This window comes from Scyliorhinus torazame, chromosome 7, assembly GCF_047496885.1.
Source record: "Scyliorhinus torazame isolate Kashiwa2021f chromosome 7, sScyTor2.1, whole genome shotgun sequence".
Taxonomy (NCBI): Eukaryota; Metazoa; Chordata; class Chondrichthyes; order Carcharhiniformes; family Scyliorhinidae; genus Scyliorhinus; species Scyliorhinus torazame.
In genome coordinates this window covers 277,992,257-278,010,436 of record NC_092713.1, presented here as the reverse complement: position 1 = coordinate 278,010,436, position 18,180 = coordinate 277,992,257, and the positions used below count along the sequence as shown (strand labels likewise).

At 47.9% G+C, this 18,180-nt stretch overlaps 1 protein-coding gene across 1 annotated transcript in view; it reads left to right on the top strand.

Moving 5' to 3' along the window:
• gabrb2a (gamma-aminobutyric acid type A receptor subunit beta2a) overlaps positions 1 to 18,180 on the top strand; it is a 521,644-nt gene that overhangs the window by 353,642 nt on the left and 149,822 nt on the right. The window contains exon 5 of the mRNA XM_072512521.1: positions 15,565 to 15,647. Within this exon, the coding sequence (XP_072368622.1) occupies positions 15,565 to 15,647 (83 nt within the window). The remainder of the gene's footprint in view (positions 1 to 15,564; positions 15,648 to 18,180) is intronic.

Genomic DNA, 18,180 nt, shown 5'->3' with positions numbered 1-18,180 from the left:
CTGCTTAAAAAAAAGTATCTGATACCCGATGAACCCATGCCTGAACAGCACCTGTTGTGATATTACACAGATACTCTGTGTGTGCCTGCAACATAAAAGGTGAGTGTGGTCATACATTTTCACTGTCTCAGGCAGAACTGTCCTCTCGGTCATCTAGGCCAACGGCTGTCATAATTCTCCTACTGTGTCTTTGTTGAAGCACTGTCTTTTCCTTGACATCCTTAGTAGATTTTGCTTAATTCTTTAACTGGGTAACATTGCGTAGGGTGATGCCTATGGTGACCTATCTACCTCGTAATCAGAACTATTTACTGTGGATGTGGGCAAAAGTATTCCCGTCAGGCATTCCAACTTAATGCAGGTGCAGAAATCGGTTGCAAGCTTGTTTCTAACTCCAGCAATCTTTCTTGAAAAAATTATTCAGTTCAATCTTACTCAGCTGATGCATGCACAAAATATCCTCTTTTAACTTGGTGCAGTGAGATTGCAAGGTGCTGGACTTGAATACTGCTGTATTATTGCTCCTCATTTTAGACATGCTAATGAGCTCCCAGCAGCATTAGCAAGCACACTTGGTAGGTCGGAGTTCGTGATCAAAAATGAAACTCTGGCAATATAAGGCAGCAGAAATGGGTCCCACATTCAAAAATGTTTGTATACGTGTTAAGCCACAAATTTGTTTAAAGAAATGATAAGTATATAATGGAGTGGTGTCTTTTGTACAAGAGGTATATAGAATTCATAAGCTGCTGTACACATCAAAGATGTTAAATGAATGAACACCAAGTCCTTCATACAAAGTGTAACTTGTGTAGCTCTGAAATTGCATGTTCTGTATTATGATTGGCATGCAATGTACAATGTTTAGCATATATGCACATATATATGCGTATGTAGAAATATCAGCCATCCAGTAGTACATATGTGAGTACTTTGGTTTCATTTGCATGTATTTCATGTTAAAGATGAGATATGTATATGGTATGCATTACTCTGCTAATTTGGGCAGAAAAGTAATTATAAGCCGATACAGGCTATCTTGTGCTCGCATTGCCCATTAATAACTTATATTTATGTAGTGCATTTAAAGTGATGTTTCAAGGTGTTTCACAGGAACATTATCAAACAAAATTTGATGCTGAGCCACATAATGATGTATCAGGGAAGATGACAAAAAAAATTGAATGATTACAGTGCAGAAGGTTACAGTTCAGCCTGTTGAGCCTGCCTTGGCCCTCTTCAAGAGCATTTAGCTAGTCTTATTCCCTGTAATTTCACAAACCCATGAAAATGTTCCCATTAAGTCCTTACTCAATTACCTTTGAAAGCCACAATTGAATATGCCTCCATCATGCTCTCAGAGAGCTTTGTATTCCTTATTGTCATCACTCGCTGCAAAAGGAAGATTTTCCTTGTGTCATCTTTGTTCTTTGGAAATCACTTTTTATCTGTGTTCTCTGACTACCGGTGGCGGCCATGGAATGAATGGTCGCATGCAGGATGGCTCTGCTTGAAGCATTGGTTTTGGTCCCTTTTACCGGAACTTTGGGAATTTCGGCAGAAAAGTTGTGCAGAGAGTGGAGGGGGATTAGTTCTCCCCGGATGGGCATGTCTGCAGGTTACCAACTCGACAGAAGACAGTGAGAGCCCTGGCTGGGAGGGTTTATAGAGAGGTTGGGGATGGTGGATCTGTGGAGGTTTGGGCACTTGGGAGAGAGGGAGTACACCTTTTTGCATGTGTATAGGGTATATTGCCGGATTGACTTTTCAAGGCCCATAAGGATAAGATGGGAGGGAGGACCATCAGCGACTGTTGGACAAAATAGTTGAGATGGATAGGAGGCTCTCTGTGGCCCCCACGAAGGAGTTGTTGGCGTAAAGAAAGATGTTGCAGCGGCAGTTTGATCGGTTGATGATGGAAAGGGTGGTGGGTCAGCTGTGGAGGGCGGCGGAGGTGCAGTATGAGTTTGAGGAGATTGCGAGTCGCATGCTTGCAAACCAGCTGTGGCGACAGGCAGCGATAAAGGAAATTCTTTTGGTGAAGGCGGGGGGGGGCGGGGGGGGGTGCAGGGGGGATGTGATGTTGGATCTGAAGAAGATAAATGAAGTATTCAAAGCCTTTTATGAGGGGCTGTATCAGGCCGAGCTGTGGGGGGAGGGGGGGGGCGCTAATATGGGTCAGTTTTTAAATGTGCTGGACTTCCCGAAGTTGGAGGAGAGGAAGAGGCAGGCACTGGATGAGCCATTATGGCTAAAGAAGGTGATGGAGTGCATTGGCGTGATGAAGTCGGGTAATGTGCCAGGGCCAGATGGCCTCCCAGCGGAATTTTTAAAAGCAGTTTGCGACGTAGTTGTTTCCCCCCCACCCCCCACCTTTTGGGCATGTTTATTGAAGTGGTGGAGAAGGGGGGTTGCCGACTACGCTGACACAGGTGTTGATTTCACTGATCTCGAAAATGAGGAAGGATCTAATTGAGTGCGAGTCCTATAGGCCCATCTCGCTGCTGAATACGGACGTGAAAGTCCAGGCAAACGTACTGGCGAGAAGGTTGGGGGGGGGGTTTTGCGGAGGTGGTCACGAAGAATCAAATGGGGTTTGTGTGGTAGTCACCACTCGTTGTATTACATGTATTACGACACTGCCCATATAGTAGAGGTACATGGGTAAATCCCTGCCTGCTGGCTCCGCCCAGTCGGCGGCGTATAAATGTGTGTACTCGCTGATGCTGCAGTCATTCTGGTTCCAGCTACAGGAGGCACAACATCTTTGCTCAATAGAGCCTCGATTATTCCACTACTCTCGTCTTTGTGGTAATTGATAGTGCATCAATTTATTGAGCAAAGATTTTTAAAACGCTGGATCACCGCATCAAGCCTGATCGCCTGCAGCTGAGCCCTCAAGTAGCCAAAACTACGTCCGCCTTTGACCACTGGCTAGCCTGCTTCGAAAGCTACCTCCGAATATCCGCTGAGGAATCCTCGAACTCGCAGAAGCTTCAAGTCCTCTATTCACGGGTGAGCCTTGACATTTTTCCGCTCATCCGGGATGCGGCCATTTACTCCGAAGAGATGGAGCTCCTGAAGGGACATTACGTTCGACCAGTCAATCAAGTATACGCAAGGAACCTCCTGGCCATGAGACAGCAACTCCCCAGGGAGTCTCTGGACGATTTCTGGCATCCTAGGTAGGAACTGTGACTGCCAGGCAGTTTTGGCAGTCCAGCACACCAAACTTTTAATTCGAGACGCTTACGTTACGGGCATGAAGTCTGCGTATGTCTGCCAGCGGCTACTGGAAGGGGGTATGCTTGATCTTGCGGGAACTAGGCAGCTCGCTAATTCATTAGAAGTGGCCTCGCGTAACGTCCAGTCCTACGCCCTCGAATGCGCGGCACCCTCGTGGGCATCGTGTGCCCCACCAGCTGCCCCACCAACTCCAGCTTACCACAAGCCTGTGCTGCGTGGGGCCCATGGGCGCCGTCATCTTCACCGCAAACCTCGTGCGTCCCATGGGCGCCGCCATCTTTAATGTCGCCCGCCATGTGCGCGCCGCCATCTTCGGCGCCATTTTGGACTGCGTCTCAGGACCACTGCTCGTCTGGCCGTTCATCGCCTGCCGCTACCTCCACCACCGCTGACCAGCCCGGGACCTCCCATCATCTGCCGGAGCTCACCTCTATCACCCTGGATCAGTCCCGGCCCCGCAACCTCACGACCACGACCACGACGGTGAAGATCGATGGGCACGAGACGACCTGCCTTTTTGACTCCGGGAGCACAGAGCTTCATCCACCCCACTACGGTAAGACGCTACTCCCTCCCGGTACACCCCATCACCTAGAAAATCTCCCTGGCCTCCGGATCCCATTCCATGGAAATCCGGGGGTACTGCATCGCGACCCTCACCGTCCAGGGCGTAGAGTTCAGCAACTTCCAGCTCTACGTCCTCCCCGACCTCTGCGCTGCTCTGTTACTTGGCCTGGACATTCAGTGCCATCTCCAAAGCCTAACCTTAAAATTCGGCGGACCCCGACCCCCCCCGCACCGTAAGCGGCCTCTCACGACCCTTAACGTCGATCCAACTTCCCTGTTTGCAAACCCATCACCACTAGGAGCAGACAGCACAGTGCCCAGGACAGGACCTTCAGCAGGTCGGAGGTCCAACGGCTTCTGCGGGAAGGGGTCATTGAGGCCAGCAACAGCCCCTGGAGAGCTCAAGTGGTAGTAATAAGACTGGGGAGAATCACAGGATGGTCTTTGACTACAGTCAGACCATCAATCGGTACACGCAGCTCGACGCGTACCCACTCCCACGCATATCTGACATGGTCAATCACATTGCGCAGTATCGAGTCTTTTCCACCTGAAGTCCGCCTACCACCAGCTCCCCATCCGCCCGGAGGACCGCCAATACACTGAGTTCGAAGCAGATGGGCGCATCTATCACTTCCTTAGGGTTCCCTTCGGCGTCACTAATGGGATCTCGGTCTTACAGCGAGAGATGGATTGAATGGTTGTCCGATACGGACTGAGGACCACCTTCCCGTACCTAGATAATGTCACCATCCACGGCCACGATCAGCAGGACCACGACGCAAACCTCCAAAGATTCCTCCAGACCGCCAAACTCCATAATCTCACATACAATAAGGAGAAATGCGTGTTCCGCACCATCCTTAGCCATCCTTGGCTATGTCGTGGAAAATGGAGTTCTAAGGCCCGACACCGACCGCATGCGCCCCCTCATGGAACTCCCGCTCCTCCACTGCCCCAAGGCACTGAAACGATGCCTGGGGTTTTTCTCCTACTATGCCCAGTGGGTCCGTAATTATGCGGACAAGGCCCGCCCATTCATTCAGTCCACAGTTTTTTCCCTGATGGCTGAGGCCCGCCAGGCCTTCAACCGTATCAAGGCAGACATCGCCAAGGCCACGATGCACACGGTCGACGAGTCCCTCCCCTTCCAGGTGGAGAGTGATGCATCGGACGTAGCTCTGGCCGCCACCCTCAAACAGGCGGGCAGGCCCGTGGCCTTCTATTCCTGCACCCTCCATGCCTCCGAAATTCGGCACTCCCCTGTCGAAAAGGAGGCCCAAGCCATTGTGGAAGCTGTGCGACATTGGAGGCATTACCTGGCCAGCAGGAGATTCACTCTCCGCACTGACCAAGGGTCGGTTGCCTTTATGTTTAATAATACACAGCGGGGCAAGATCAAAAATGACAAGATCTTGAGGTGGAGGATCGAGCTGTCCACCTATAACTATGAGTTCTTGTATCGCCCGGGGAAGCTCAATGAGCCCTCAGATGCTCCACACACGGCACATGTGCCAGCGCACAAGTGGACCGATTCTGGGCTCTCCACTATGACCTCTGCCATCCGGGGGTCACCCGGTTCTTCCATTTCATCAAGGCCCGCGACCTGCCGTACTCCATTGAGGAGGTCAGTACCGTCACCAGGGACTGCCAGGTCTGCGCAGAGTACAAGCTTCACTTCTACCGGCCAGATCGAGTGCACCCGGTGAAGGCCTCCCGCCCCTTTGAGCGCCTCAGCGTGGACTTCAAAGGGCCCCTCCCCTCCACCGACCGCAACACATTCTTTCTGAACGTGATTGATGCGTACTCCCGGTTCCCTTTCGCCATACCCTGCCCCGATATGACTTCTGCCACGGTAATCAAAGCCCTCCACAGCAACTTCACTCTGTTCGGTTTCCCGACCTACATCCACAGCGATCGGGGATCCTCTTTTATGAGCTGCGTCAGTTCCTGCTCAGCAAGGGCATTGCCTCGAGCAGGACGACCAGCTACAACCCCCGGGGAAACGGGCAGGTGGAGAGGGAGAACGGGACGGTCTGGAAGGCCGTCCTGCTGGCCCTGCGGTCTAAATATCTCCCGGTGTCCTGGCAGGAGGTCCTCCCCGACGCGCTCCACTCCATCTGCTCCTCTGCACCGCGACTAAAGCGACCTCTCACGAACGGGTGTTTGCTTTCCCCAGGAACTCCACCTCCAGGGTCTCGCTCCCAACATGGCTGACAGTTCCTGGGCCCGTCCTCCTTCGGAAGCATGTGCGGACCCATAAGTCGGACCCCTTGGTCGAAAATGTCCACCTTGTACATGCGAACCCGCAGAACGCCTACGCCTGACAGGCGCCAGGACACATTCTCCCTCCGGGACCTGGCACCCGCTGGATCCCCACCCATGACCCCCGATCTGACACCGCCACCCCCCCCTCCCCCGGTTGCCCCATTCACCCCTGCGTCACTCACCCTCCCTCCAGCGACCCTCACCACATCCCCCGCCCCAGTAGGATCCGTCCTCCCACTGGTTCCACGCAGGGGTGACGAAGATGAGGACAACACCCTCCCAGAGTCACAGGTGGCAAGTCGGCGCCCACATCACCACCAGGACTGAGGCGATCGCAGAGGAGGGTCAAGGCCCCTGACTGACTTAACTTGTAATGTTTTCCACCACTCCTGCCGGACTCTTTTTTTAACAGGGGGTGAATGTGGTAGTCACCACTAGTTGTATTACATGTATTACGGCACTGCCTGTATAGTAGAGGTACATGGGTAAATCCCTGCCTGCTGGTTCCACCCAGTCGGTGGCGTATAAATGTGTGTGCTCGCTGGTGCTGCAGCCATTCTGGTTCCAGCGACGGGAGGCACAACATCTTTGCTCAATAAAGCCTCAATTATTCCACTATTCTCGTCTTTGTGGTAATTGATAGTGTATCAGTTTGTGAAGGGGAGGCAACTCTCGTAATATTTGAAGGTTGTTGAACAAAATTATGACCCCTGGCGGTACGGGGGGGGGGGGGGGGGGTGATTGTGCCAATGAGGGCAGAGAAGGCCTTTCACCCGGTAGAGTGGACGTATTTGTATGAAATCGGAGGGTGGTTTGAGTTCGCGACAAGGTTTGTGGCGTGGGATCTGTTGCTGTATGCATCCCCCATGGTAAGTGTGAGAATGCATGAGTCGAGCTTGGGGTATTTGGGGCTGCCCATGAACGAGTTCCATGAACAGATCCTGAATTGGTTATCTCAGTAGCCTTATGATTTTTTTCAGAATAGCCCTGCAATTTTGTCGGCTGTCTGAATATTACATCAGGTAGGCCTTGAGTGTTAAAGAGGCAGCCAAGCTGCCTCCAGACCATTCTGTCCCTGATTTTCAACTATTAGCAACCTGTTCTTCAAATTCTCTTTCTTCGGTGATCCTCCTTTAATTTGATAGCGGCGTCTAATTTGCTGGTATCTCTGGTTATTTTCAATATACCTTATTGTGTAATTTTCTAGAAGGTAAGCCTGGGAGCACAAGGTGAAATCTTTTGAACATATTGTTCTCGTGTTCTAATGTGGTTGCTGAGCTGTGCATTTGTGCTGCTGTGCTAACAGGAATGGTGCATGCAAAATGACTTGCACTTTCCCTTCCAGAATGTTAATTCCAGAATTCTCCTTTGTTTTCAGATGACTCCATGCCTCACCCTACCTTAATTACAGTAATCTCCTTCTGCCTCTTTTTTTCCCCTTCACTCTTGCTCTATTCTACGTTTGAAAGCTGCTTGTTAAGCCATGGCATTCTTATCCTCAAGTATTTTCTACTCAGTTCTTCTGGCTTGCCATCTTTCTCTCTACTTTCAGAAAGTTTGTTGAGATCCTCCTTTGTCAGAGAGTGGGTGGAGCTGGGCTGTCTGTCAGCTTTTTACTTTTGTTTTAGACTGTTTGCTGCAGGGTGTGTTTTAGTTTCATTTTCAGTGTTGGAGCTGAAGCCAGACAGAGCAGGTGTACTGTTGATCTCTCTGCCATGAAAAGACTATCTTTTGATCATTTGGTGAATTCAGAATTATGGTTGCTTATCAGGTGTGGTATTCTAGTTTAAGTGGGGAGTGCGTTGTGGACAATGGCTCTGTCAGAGGCTCTGAAGTTTTTTGGGGTGGAGACGGTCACATGCAGTACCTTACGGACAGAGACTAAAAGCAGACTGTTAGATTTGGCAAATACATTGCAGTTAACATTACCTGACAAAATGCGAAAAGATGAGGTAATTATGGCGGTGGCTAAGCATTCAAAGTTGCCTGAGATACAGGCTCACTCATTAGAAATGGCAAAGATCCAGTTGCAGATTAAGAAAATTGAACATGAAAAAGAATTAAAGCCGCTTGAATATGCAATGAGAGAAAAAGAAAGAGAAAGGAAGATACAGATCAGGGAAAAAGAAACACAGAGAGAAGAAAGAAACAAAGAAAGAGATAGAGAGGAAGAGGAAACAGATAAAGAGGAAAGGGAAAAAGAGAGAGAGTTTGAACTTCAGAAAATGGCCATGAAACATGACAGTCAGTTAAAATTGGCAGACGTAAAGTGAAACGCACAGTTGAATGATAGTAATGAGGATAGTGAGAAAGAGCGTCATAGTCGAAGGCTTGGTGGGGATCTATTTAAATATGTCCAAACATTGCCAAGGTTTGACGAGAAGGAGGTGGAACCCTTTTTCATTTCATTTGAGAAGGTAGCTAAACAAATGAAATGGCCACAGGACATGTGGGTATTATTGATTCAAACAAAGGTGGTAGGTAGGGCTAGTGAAGTGTTTGCATCACTACCGGAGGTGGTATCTGAGACGTATGAGTAAGTGAAAAAATCCATCTTAGGTGCATATGAACTAGTGCCTGAAGCCTACAGACAAAGGTTTAGAAATTTAAGGAAAGAATTTGGTCAAACATACATGGAGTTCGAAAGGTTCAGAGTAATTTTGATAGGTGGATAAGGGCTTTGAAAATAAACCAAACATATCAAGCTCTTATCAAGAAATAATCAAGAAATTATGCTTTTGGAGGAGTTTAAAAATTCAATTCCTGATGTAGTGAGAACTCGTGGAAGAGCAGAGGGTTAATACTGCGAGATTAGCAGTAGAATTGGCAGATGATTATGGATTAGTTCGTAAATCAAAGCTTGGTTTCCGACATCAGTTTCAGCCTGTGAGGGATAGAAGCTGGGGACATGAGAAATACTCAATTGGTAAAGGTAAAGGTGATCTGATGGGAGATAATAAGGAGAGTGTATCTCAGATTAGAAAAGAAATCCAGGAGGGGGGGAATAGAAATTAAAAGTTTCAAATGTTTTCACTGTAATAAACTGGGCCATGTAAAGTCACAGTGTTAGTGGTTGAAGAAAAGCACTGGGAAGGCTGATGTGGTAAAACAGGATAAGACAGTGGGGTTTGTTAAAGTGGTAAAGTGAAGCGAAGGAGGTGCAAAAGATTGTACAGCCTGATCAAGAGGTGATTGATAACAAGGTGCCAGATCTCTTTAAAGAATTTACTTGTGTGGGTAAAGTTTACTCATGTGTATCAGGAGGAGCAGGTAAATAAGTCACAATTTTAAGAGATACGGGAGCTAGTCAATCTTTAATGGCAGAGATGAGGAGTTATGTAGTTTGGGAAGAATATTGCCAGAAAAGGTGGTAATATGAGGAATTCAAGGTGCGAGGAGTAGTGTTCAATTATATAAGGTAAGGTTGGAAAGTCCAGTGAAGAGTGGTGAAGTGGTAGCAGGAGTAACAGAGAAACGATCTTGTCCAGGAATACAGTTTATCTTGGGTAATGGTATAGCTGGATCGCAGGTGGGAGTGATGCCTACTATGGTTGATAAGCCAGTGGAAAATCAGACAGATGAAGTGTTGAAGGACGAATATCCTGGGATTTTTCAGGATTGTGCAGTAACAAGGTTGCAAAGTCACAGGAAAAGCCAAGATGAGAAATCAAAGAGTGAAAATGAAGTTGAAGTGCAATTATCAAAAACGATTTTTGATCAGATGGTTGAAAAAGAACAAGAACAGGTGAAGGATGAGGAGGATATTTTTAGTTCAGGAAAATTGGCGGAGTTACAACAAAAAGATATAGAAATAAAACGGATGTATCAGGAAGCATACACAGAAGAGGAATCTGAGTGTATACCAGAGTGTTATTACCGTAAAAGTGATGTCTTGATGAGAAAATGGAGACCTTTACATATACAGGCAGTTGAAAAGTGGGCAGAAGTTCATCAAGTAGTATTGCCAGGAGGGTATAGAAAGGAGGTGTTGCAAGTTGCACATCAGTTACCAGTGGGAGGTCATTTGGGAATAAGGAAAATTCAAGCTAAAATCCAGAAACATTTTTATTGGCCTGGACTACATAAAGATGTAGTTAAATTTTGTCAATCATGTCACACATGTCAAGTGATAGGGAAACCTCAAGCAGTGATAAAACCAGCGCCCTTAATACCCATTCCAGCATTTGAGGAACCTTTTACAGGGGTCCTAATTGATTGCTGAGGACCGCTTCCTAAAACGAAAAGTGGGAATATCTTATGACGATAATGGATGTGTCTACTAGGTTTCCAGAGGCCATTCCAGTACGTAATATTACAGCTAAAAAGATTGTGGAGGAGTTACTTAAATTCTTTACTCGATATGGACTACAGAAATACAATCGGATCAAGGATCAAATTTTATCTCAAGGTTATTCAAAGAAGTTATCGATAGCTTAGGAATAAAACAATTCAAATCGACTGCGTACCATCCAGAATCGCAGGGAGTATGAGAAAGGTGGCATCAGACATTAAACACAATGTTAAGGGCTTATTGTCACGATTATCCAAAGGATTGGGATAAAGGAAGTCTATTCGTACTGTTTGCAATTAGGGATGCAATAAATGTGTCAACCAAATTTAGTCCTTTTGAACTAATCTTTGATCATGAGGTAAGAGGACCACTTAAATTGATTAAGGAAAAATTGGTGAGTGAGAAATCGGAAATTACATTATTGGATTACGTGTCAAATTTTAGGGAACAATTAAATAGAGCAGGTGAATTGGCTACACAACTGTTAAAAGTTGCACAAAATGTGATGAAACGGGTAGCGGACAAGAAATCCAAAGTTTGTAGTTTTGTCAGTGGAAATAAAGTTTCAGTATTGTTACCAATGGGAGGTGAACCTTTAAAAGTTAGGTTTTGTGGACCTTATCAGATTGAAAGAAAATTAAGTGAGGTGAATTATGTGGTAAAAACATCAGATAGAAGGAAGACTCACCGAGTGTGTCATTTGAATATGCTTAAAAGGTACTTCAAAAGGGAAGGAGAGAAAAAGGAGAAGGTTTTTAATGATTCTAACTCAAAGTGACGAACCAAATCCAGATGACTGTGAATTTGACATACCTCAAATTAAATTGGAAAACGAGGATATTTTTAAAAATTGGGATAAATTGTTGAGTTACCTTCCAGCAGAAAAACGGACTGACCTGAAAGAGTTATTGATATCACATGGGCAAGTTTGTAGAGATAAATTGGGAAGTACTAAAATGGCTATACATGATGCAGATGTGGGAAATGCTGTTCCAATCAAACAACATCCATACAGACTTAACCCTTTAAAATTGGCACAGGTTAACAAAGAGATTGAGAGTATGCTTAAAAATGGCATAATTGAAGTGGGTTGCAGCCAATGGAGCTCACACATAGTGATGGTACCTAAACCAGACGGTACCCAACTGTTGTGTGTGGACTATAGAAAGGTTAATGCAGTTACATGAATGGACTCTTATCCTATCCCACATTTGGAGGATTGCATTGAGAAAGTGGGACAATCAGCTTTTTTTTCCAAACTGGATTTACTTAAAGGTTACTGGCAGGTACCTTTATCTGAAAGGGCGAAGGAGATTTCAGCTTTTGTGACTCCAGATGGTATATGACAAGTCAAAGTTATGCCATTTGGCATGAAAAACGCCCCAGCCACATTTTAACGGTTAACTAACAAAATAGTTTCAGGTTTACTGAATTGTGCGGCATACATCGACGATCAGGTAATTTTCAGCCAGACATGGACAGAACATTTAAAACATCTGATGGAGTTATTCGATCGACTTCAGGAGGCGGGTTTGGTGGTAAACCTATCAAAAGTGAATTTGGAAAAGCCCAAATCACTTTCCTTGAGGAGTTTTCGATACCCTCGAGTTGAAGGGAAATAATGCGATTTCTTGGCATGAGTGGATTTGACCGAACATTTGTGCATCGATTTTGTTGCGTGATTGCTCCACTGATGGACTTGCTGAAGAAACGTTGAAAGTTTCAGTGGACAGCATTTAACTGCCTGAAAGCTGTGGTAACCAATGCTCCTGTGTTGGAGAATTACAAAGGACTCTGTGATCAGATTGTATCTGACTTTAAAAGAGAAAGGTGTAGAGAAATGGATGGACCGTGCAAAGATTTACTTGTTCAAAGAGACTGTCAATCGGGAAGGATTTCAGTTGGAGGAAGAAGAACGAAAAATAATGGACTATATTATTATACCTGTTTGCGTGTGTTGTTTTTTGCAACGATAAAGTATATTTACTGTGTGCATTTCTTAAAGGATAGTGAAAAGGTGAAAAATGAAACCATCTTGAAGTTGATGGTTTATTTTTTTTTCTTGGGGGGAGGTGTCATATAAGAGTACCTTTAAGAAATGGGTCTTTATAAATGGGTGTGTATAAAAATATCTGTAGTGAGAGTATCTTTAAGAAATGGGTGTTTATTACTGCAGTGATGTCAGAGAGTGGGTGGAGCTGGGCTGTCTGTGAGCTTTTTACTTTCGTTTTAGGCTGTTTGCTGCAGGGTGTTTTTTAGTTTCGTTTTCAGTGTTGGAGCTGACGCCAGACAGAGCAGGTGTACTGTTGATCTCTCTGCCATGAAAAGACTATCTCTTGATCATTTGGTGAATTCAGAATGATAAATGTTAAACCTAATGTGCTTCTGTTCAAAGGTGTTTCTTGTCTTCTGGATGTTTGGGAAGTTATTAAGGAGTACTTAGTGTTGTATTCTTTGGGAGTTGTATTTGAATTGATGGTTGATGAGATGGTCACTGTATGTTTTAAAAAGATTAACGTGAGTTCATAGAATAAACGTTGTTTTGCTTTAAAAAATACTTTTCCATTTCTGCTGTACCACACCTGTAGAGTGGGCCGTGTTCTCCCCATACCACAATCTATTAAAAGTTGTGGGTCAGGTGAACTCCATGATACCCTTTGGGGTTCTCTAAACCCTGGCCCATAACACCTTTGTGAACTTTTCTTTGGTTTCTCCATCCAAGTCTCTCCATTTTTACTCTTGGTGTCCACCATCTCCTTGATCTTATCATAAGATATTCAAGACAACTTTTGTACAAGAGGAATAGTAAACAAATGACAGTTGTTGAAGTGCAATATATTTTCAATATAAATAACAGCAAATAAAAATGCATAAAGAATAAACAGTGTTGAGAAGCAGGGTCGAGATTCTCCGACCCCCCGCCGGGTCGGAGAATCGCCGGGGGCTGGCGTGTTGCCGGTTGCCGAAGTCTGCGGCACCGGAGATTCGGCGGGGGCGGGAATAGCGCCGCGCCAGTTGGCGGACCCCCCCGCGCGATTCTCCGGCCCGGATCGGCCGAAGTCCCGCCGCTAAAACCCTGTCCCGTCGGTGTAGATTAAACCACCTACCTTACCGGTGGAACAAGGCGGCGCGGGCGGGCTCTGGGGTCCTGGGGAGGGGCGCGGGGCGATCTGGCCCCGGGGGGTGCTCCCACGGTCGCCTGGCCCACCGATCCGCGGGCGGGCCTGTGCCGTGGGGGCACTCTTTCCCTTCCGCCTCTGCCACGGTCTCCACCATGGCGGAGGCAGAAAAGACTCCCTCCACTGCGCATGCGCAGGAATGCCGTCAGCGGCCGCTGATGCTCCCGCGCATGCGCCGCCCGGAGATGTCATTTCCGCGCCAGCTGGCAGGGCACGAAAGGCCTTTTCCGCCAGCTGGCGAGGCGGAAATTCGTCCGGCGCCGACCTAGCCCCTTAAGGTTGGGGCTCGGCCCCCGAAGATGCGGAGCATTCCGCACCTTTGGAGCGGCGCGATGCCCGGCTGATTTGCGCCGTTTTGGGCGCCAGTCGGCGTACATCGCGCCGTTTCAGGAGAATTTTGCCCCTGAAGTCATAGTTTAAGAAATTTTTTTAAAAATTAGAGTACCCAATTATTTTTTCTCCAATTAAGGAGCAATTTAGTGTGGCCAATCCACCTAACCTGCACATCTTTGGGTTGTGGGGGTGAAACCCACACAGACATGGGAAGAATGAGCAAACTCCACACGGACAGTGACCAGGTGCCGGGATTCGAACCTGGGTCCTCAGCGCCGCAGTCCCAGTGCTAACCACTGCACCACACGCCGCCCTCTTAAGAAATTGTTTTGCCTTTCATTTGCAATACAAAATGGTGGAAACTTCTTGTTTGGTTATTAAAATATACAAGACTAATACTGCTTGCAGCTACAGAATAGAAAATGCTAAATGGTAAGGCTAATGTGAGTCAAGTGCATTCGTACTTGACTGGGAATGGGACTTGAACTCATGAGCTTCTGACACAGATGGGATTATTGCCACCGAGCTAAGGCTGACACCTCATGCAAGAGTTTTTGAGGTAGCACGGTAGCACAAGTGAATAGCACTGTGGCTTCACAGCGCCAGGGTCCCAGGTTCGATTCCCGGCTTAGGTCACTGTCTGTGCGGAGTCTGCACGTTCTCCCCGTGTCTGTGTGCGTTTCCGCCATGTGCTCCGGTTCCCTCCCACAAGTCCTGAAAGACGTGCTGTTGGGTGAATTGGACATTCTGAATTCTCCCTCTGTGTATCCGAACAGGTGCCGGAATGTGGTGATGAGGGGCTTTTCACAGTAACTTAATTGCAGTGTTAATGTAAGCCTATGTGTGACAATAAAGATTATTATTATTATGTTCAGAAAGCTGAAGTACCTTTGAGGATTGCCGCCCCAAAATTCATCAAGGACGGGATTCTCCCCTTCCCGGCGGGGCGGGCGCTCCCGGCACCAAGGAGTGGCGTGAACCTCTCCGGCGTCGGGCCGCCCGGAAGGTGCGGAATCCTCTGCACCTTCAGGGGCTAGGCCGGCGCCGGCCAGGTTGGCAACGCGTCAGCCGGCGTCAAAGGGCTTGGCGCCATGCCAACCAACGCCGAAGTGCCTCCACAGGCCGCCGCGAGTTGGCGCATGCACGGGAGTGCCAGCATATGCTGGCATCATCCCAGCGCATGCGCAGGGGGGTTCGTCTCCGCACCAGCCATAGCGGAGGTCCACAGCAGCCGGTGCGGAGTGAAAGAGTGCCCCCACGGCAGAGGCCCGCCCGTGAATCGGTGGGCCCTAATCGCGGGCCAGGTCACCGTGGGGGTATCCCCAGATCCCCCCGCACCCCCGCGAGGACCCCGGAGCCGCCCGCAGAGCCAGGTCCCGCCGGTAAGTACCTGGTCTAATGTACGCCGGCGGGACCGGCCTAAAACGCCTGCGGCGGCCCATCGCAGGCCGGAGAATCGCCGGGGTAGGCCGCTGCAAGCGACTGCCGACCGGCGCGGCGCAATTCACGCCCCCGCCAAAATCCCGGCGCCAGAGAATTCAGTGATACACGCGCCCTCCCTAGTCGATTCTCCGGCCCGGCTGGGGTGTCCGAGAATCCCGCCCCAAATATTTCAGTTTTTAATAAGTTCAATGAAACATTATACTACAGCTGCCTATTGAATCATTATTTTATTTGCAGAATCACCACAACAGCTGCTTGCATGATGGATCTGCGAAGATATCCACTTGATCAGCAGAACTGCACACTTGAAATAGAGAGCTGTAAGTATTCTACTCGTTCACATCATTTTTTTTAGCCTCAACCTGACAACCCAACTTTATTAGCAAGTCAATTAACTGTGGAGGTCAATTAAATGTGTGGTTTAAAGGTAATGTTTGGCAACTAAGTTACCGTTTGTTAAAGGAATTGACCAGAGTGGGGGGAAAACTCATTAGCAACTAAAGATTTTGGGTGGGATTCTTCGTCCCAGGACGACCGGAATGCTTTCGTTTAGCAGGCCCGCCCTATTATTGGGGATAGGGAGGGGCACCGAGGCAATCCAGGAATGGGGCTGCAGCGCGGGTGGGAGAGAGGTTCAGTGCCAATTTGCGGTGCAGTAGGGGTTGGCCGGCCACAGGCCCTCGCTATCGGGCTACCCATCCAAGATGGTAGCCCGATAGCTAGATTCCCTGGGAATATCTCTTATTCTATGCCATGCATAAATTTGCATGGCGTGGACCACTGCATTGCTTCCTGGTTTGCGCTCCCAAGGGGATCGTAAACTGGATGCAATTCAGCTCCGATGGGAGAACATCGCCTCCCAAACGGAGAATCCAGCCCTTTACTTGTTTCCATGAACTCTATCTTTTTGTGTCTAATACTGTCCAGATTTTAAACCTTATGAAGATTAAATGCAATGTTAAAAGCTTAAAACCTCTCATGGTAGCTAGTGGAAATTGTTTCTTTCATTACTATGGAAACAAAAGCATGACATCTCGAAGTGGGAAGACGCAGGGGCGGGTTACAGAGTAGAGATATAGTAGGGGTGATGCACAGCAAATGTAGAAGAAAATCCAAGTCAGTCTGGAAGACAAAGCAAAGATAGACATGTGGCATTTATTTTAATGCAAGGAGTCTTGTGGGTAAGGCAAATGAACTGAGGGCTTTGATTAGCACGGGATTGGATTGGATTGGTTTTGTTTATTGTCACGTGTACCGAGGTACAGTGAAAAGTATTTTTCTGCGAGCAGCTCAACAGATCATTAAGTCTCTGGGAAGAAAATGGAATGAAAGAAAATGCATAACAGGGCAACACAAGGTATACAATGTAACTACATAAGCACCGGCATCAGATGAAGCATACAAGGCGTAATGTTAATGAGGTCAGTCCATAAGAAGGTCATTTAGGAGTCTGGTAACAGCGGGAAGAAGCTGTTTTTGAGTCTGTTTGTGCGTGTTCTCAGACTTCTGTATCTCCTGCCCGATGGAAGAAGTTGGAAGAGTGAGTAAGCCGGGTGGGAGGGGTCTTTGATTATGCTGCCCGCTTTCCCCAGGCAGCGGGAGGTGTAGATGGAGTCAATGGAGGGAGGCAGGTTCATGTGATGGACTGGGCGGTGTTCACGACTCTCTGAAGTTTCTTGCGGTCCTGGGCCGAGCAGTTGTAGAAGATTGTAGTTTAGTCGGGCAGTATGGTCGGCACGGGCTTGGAGGGCCGAAGGGCCTGTTCCTGTGCTGTACATTTCTTTGTTCTTTGTTGTTGCCATACCAGGCTGTGATGCAGACAGATAAGATGCTTTCTATGGTGCATCTGTAAAAGGTGGTGAGGGTTAATGTGGACATGCCGAATTTCCTTAGTTTCCTGAGGAAGTATAGGTGCTGTTGTGCTTTCTTGGTGGTAGCGTCGACGTGGGTGGACCAGGACAGATTTTTGGAAATGTGCACCCCTAGGAATTTGAAACTGCTAACCATCTCCACCTCGGCCCCGTTGATGCTGACAGTGGTGTGTACAGTACTTTGCTTCCTGAAGTCAATGACCAGCTCTTTAGTTTTACTGGCATTGAGGGGGAGATTGTTGTCGCTGCACCACTCCACCAGGTTCTCTATCTCCCTCCTGTATTCTGACTCATCTTATTCGAGATCCGGCCCACTATGGTCGTATCGTCAGCAAACTTGTAGATGGAGTTGGAACCAAGTTTTGCCACACAGTCGTGTGTGTACAGGGAGTAGAGTAGGGGGCTAAGTACGCAGCCTTGCGAGGCCCCGGTATTGAGGACTATTGTGGAGGAGGTGTTGTTGTTCATTCTTACTGATTGTGGTCTGTTGGTCAGAAAATCGAGGATCCAGTTGCAGAGTGGGGAGCCAAGTCCGAGGTTTTGGAGCTTAGATATGAGCTTGGCAGGGATTATGGTGTTGAAGGCGGAGCTGTAGTCAATAAATAGGAGTCTGATGTAGGAGTCCTTGTTGTTGAGCTGCTCTCGGGATGAGTGTAGGGCCAGGGAAATGGCATCTGCTGTGGACCGGTTGCGACGGTATGCAAATTGCAGTGGATCAAGGCGTTGTGGGTGTCTGGAGGTGATGCGCTTCATGATCAACCTCTCAAAGCACTTCATTATGACTGAAGTCAGGGCCACCGGACAGTAGTCATTGAGGCACGTTGCCTGGTTCTTCTTTGGCATCGTTATGGTGGTGGTCTTCTTGAAGCAGGTGGGGACCTCGGAGTGGAGTAGGGACAGGTTAAAGATGTCCGCGAACACCTCTGCCAGCTGGTCCGCGCAGGCTCTGAGTGCACGACCAGGGATCCCGTCCGGGCCCGTC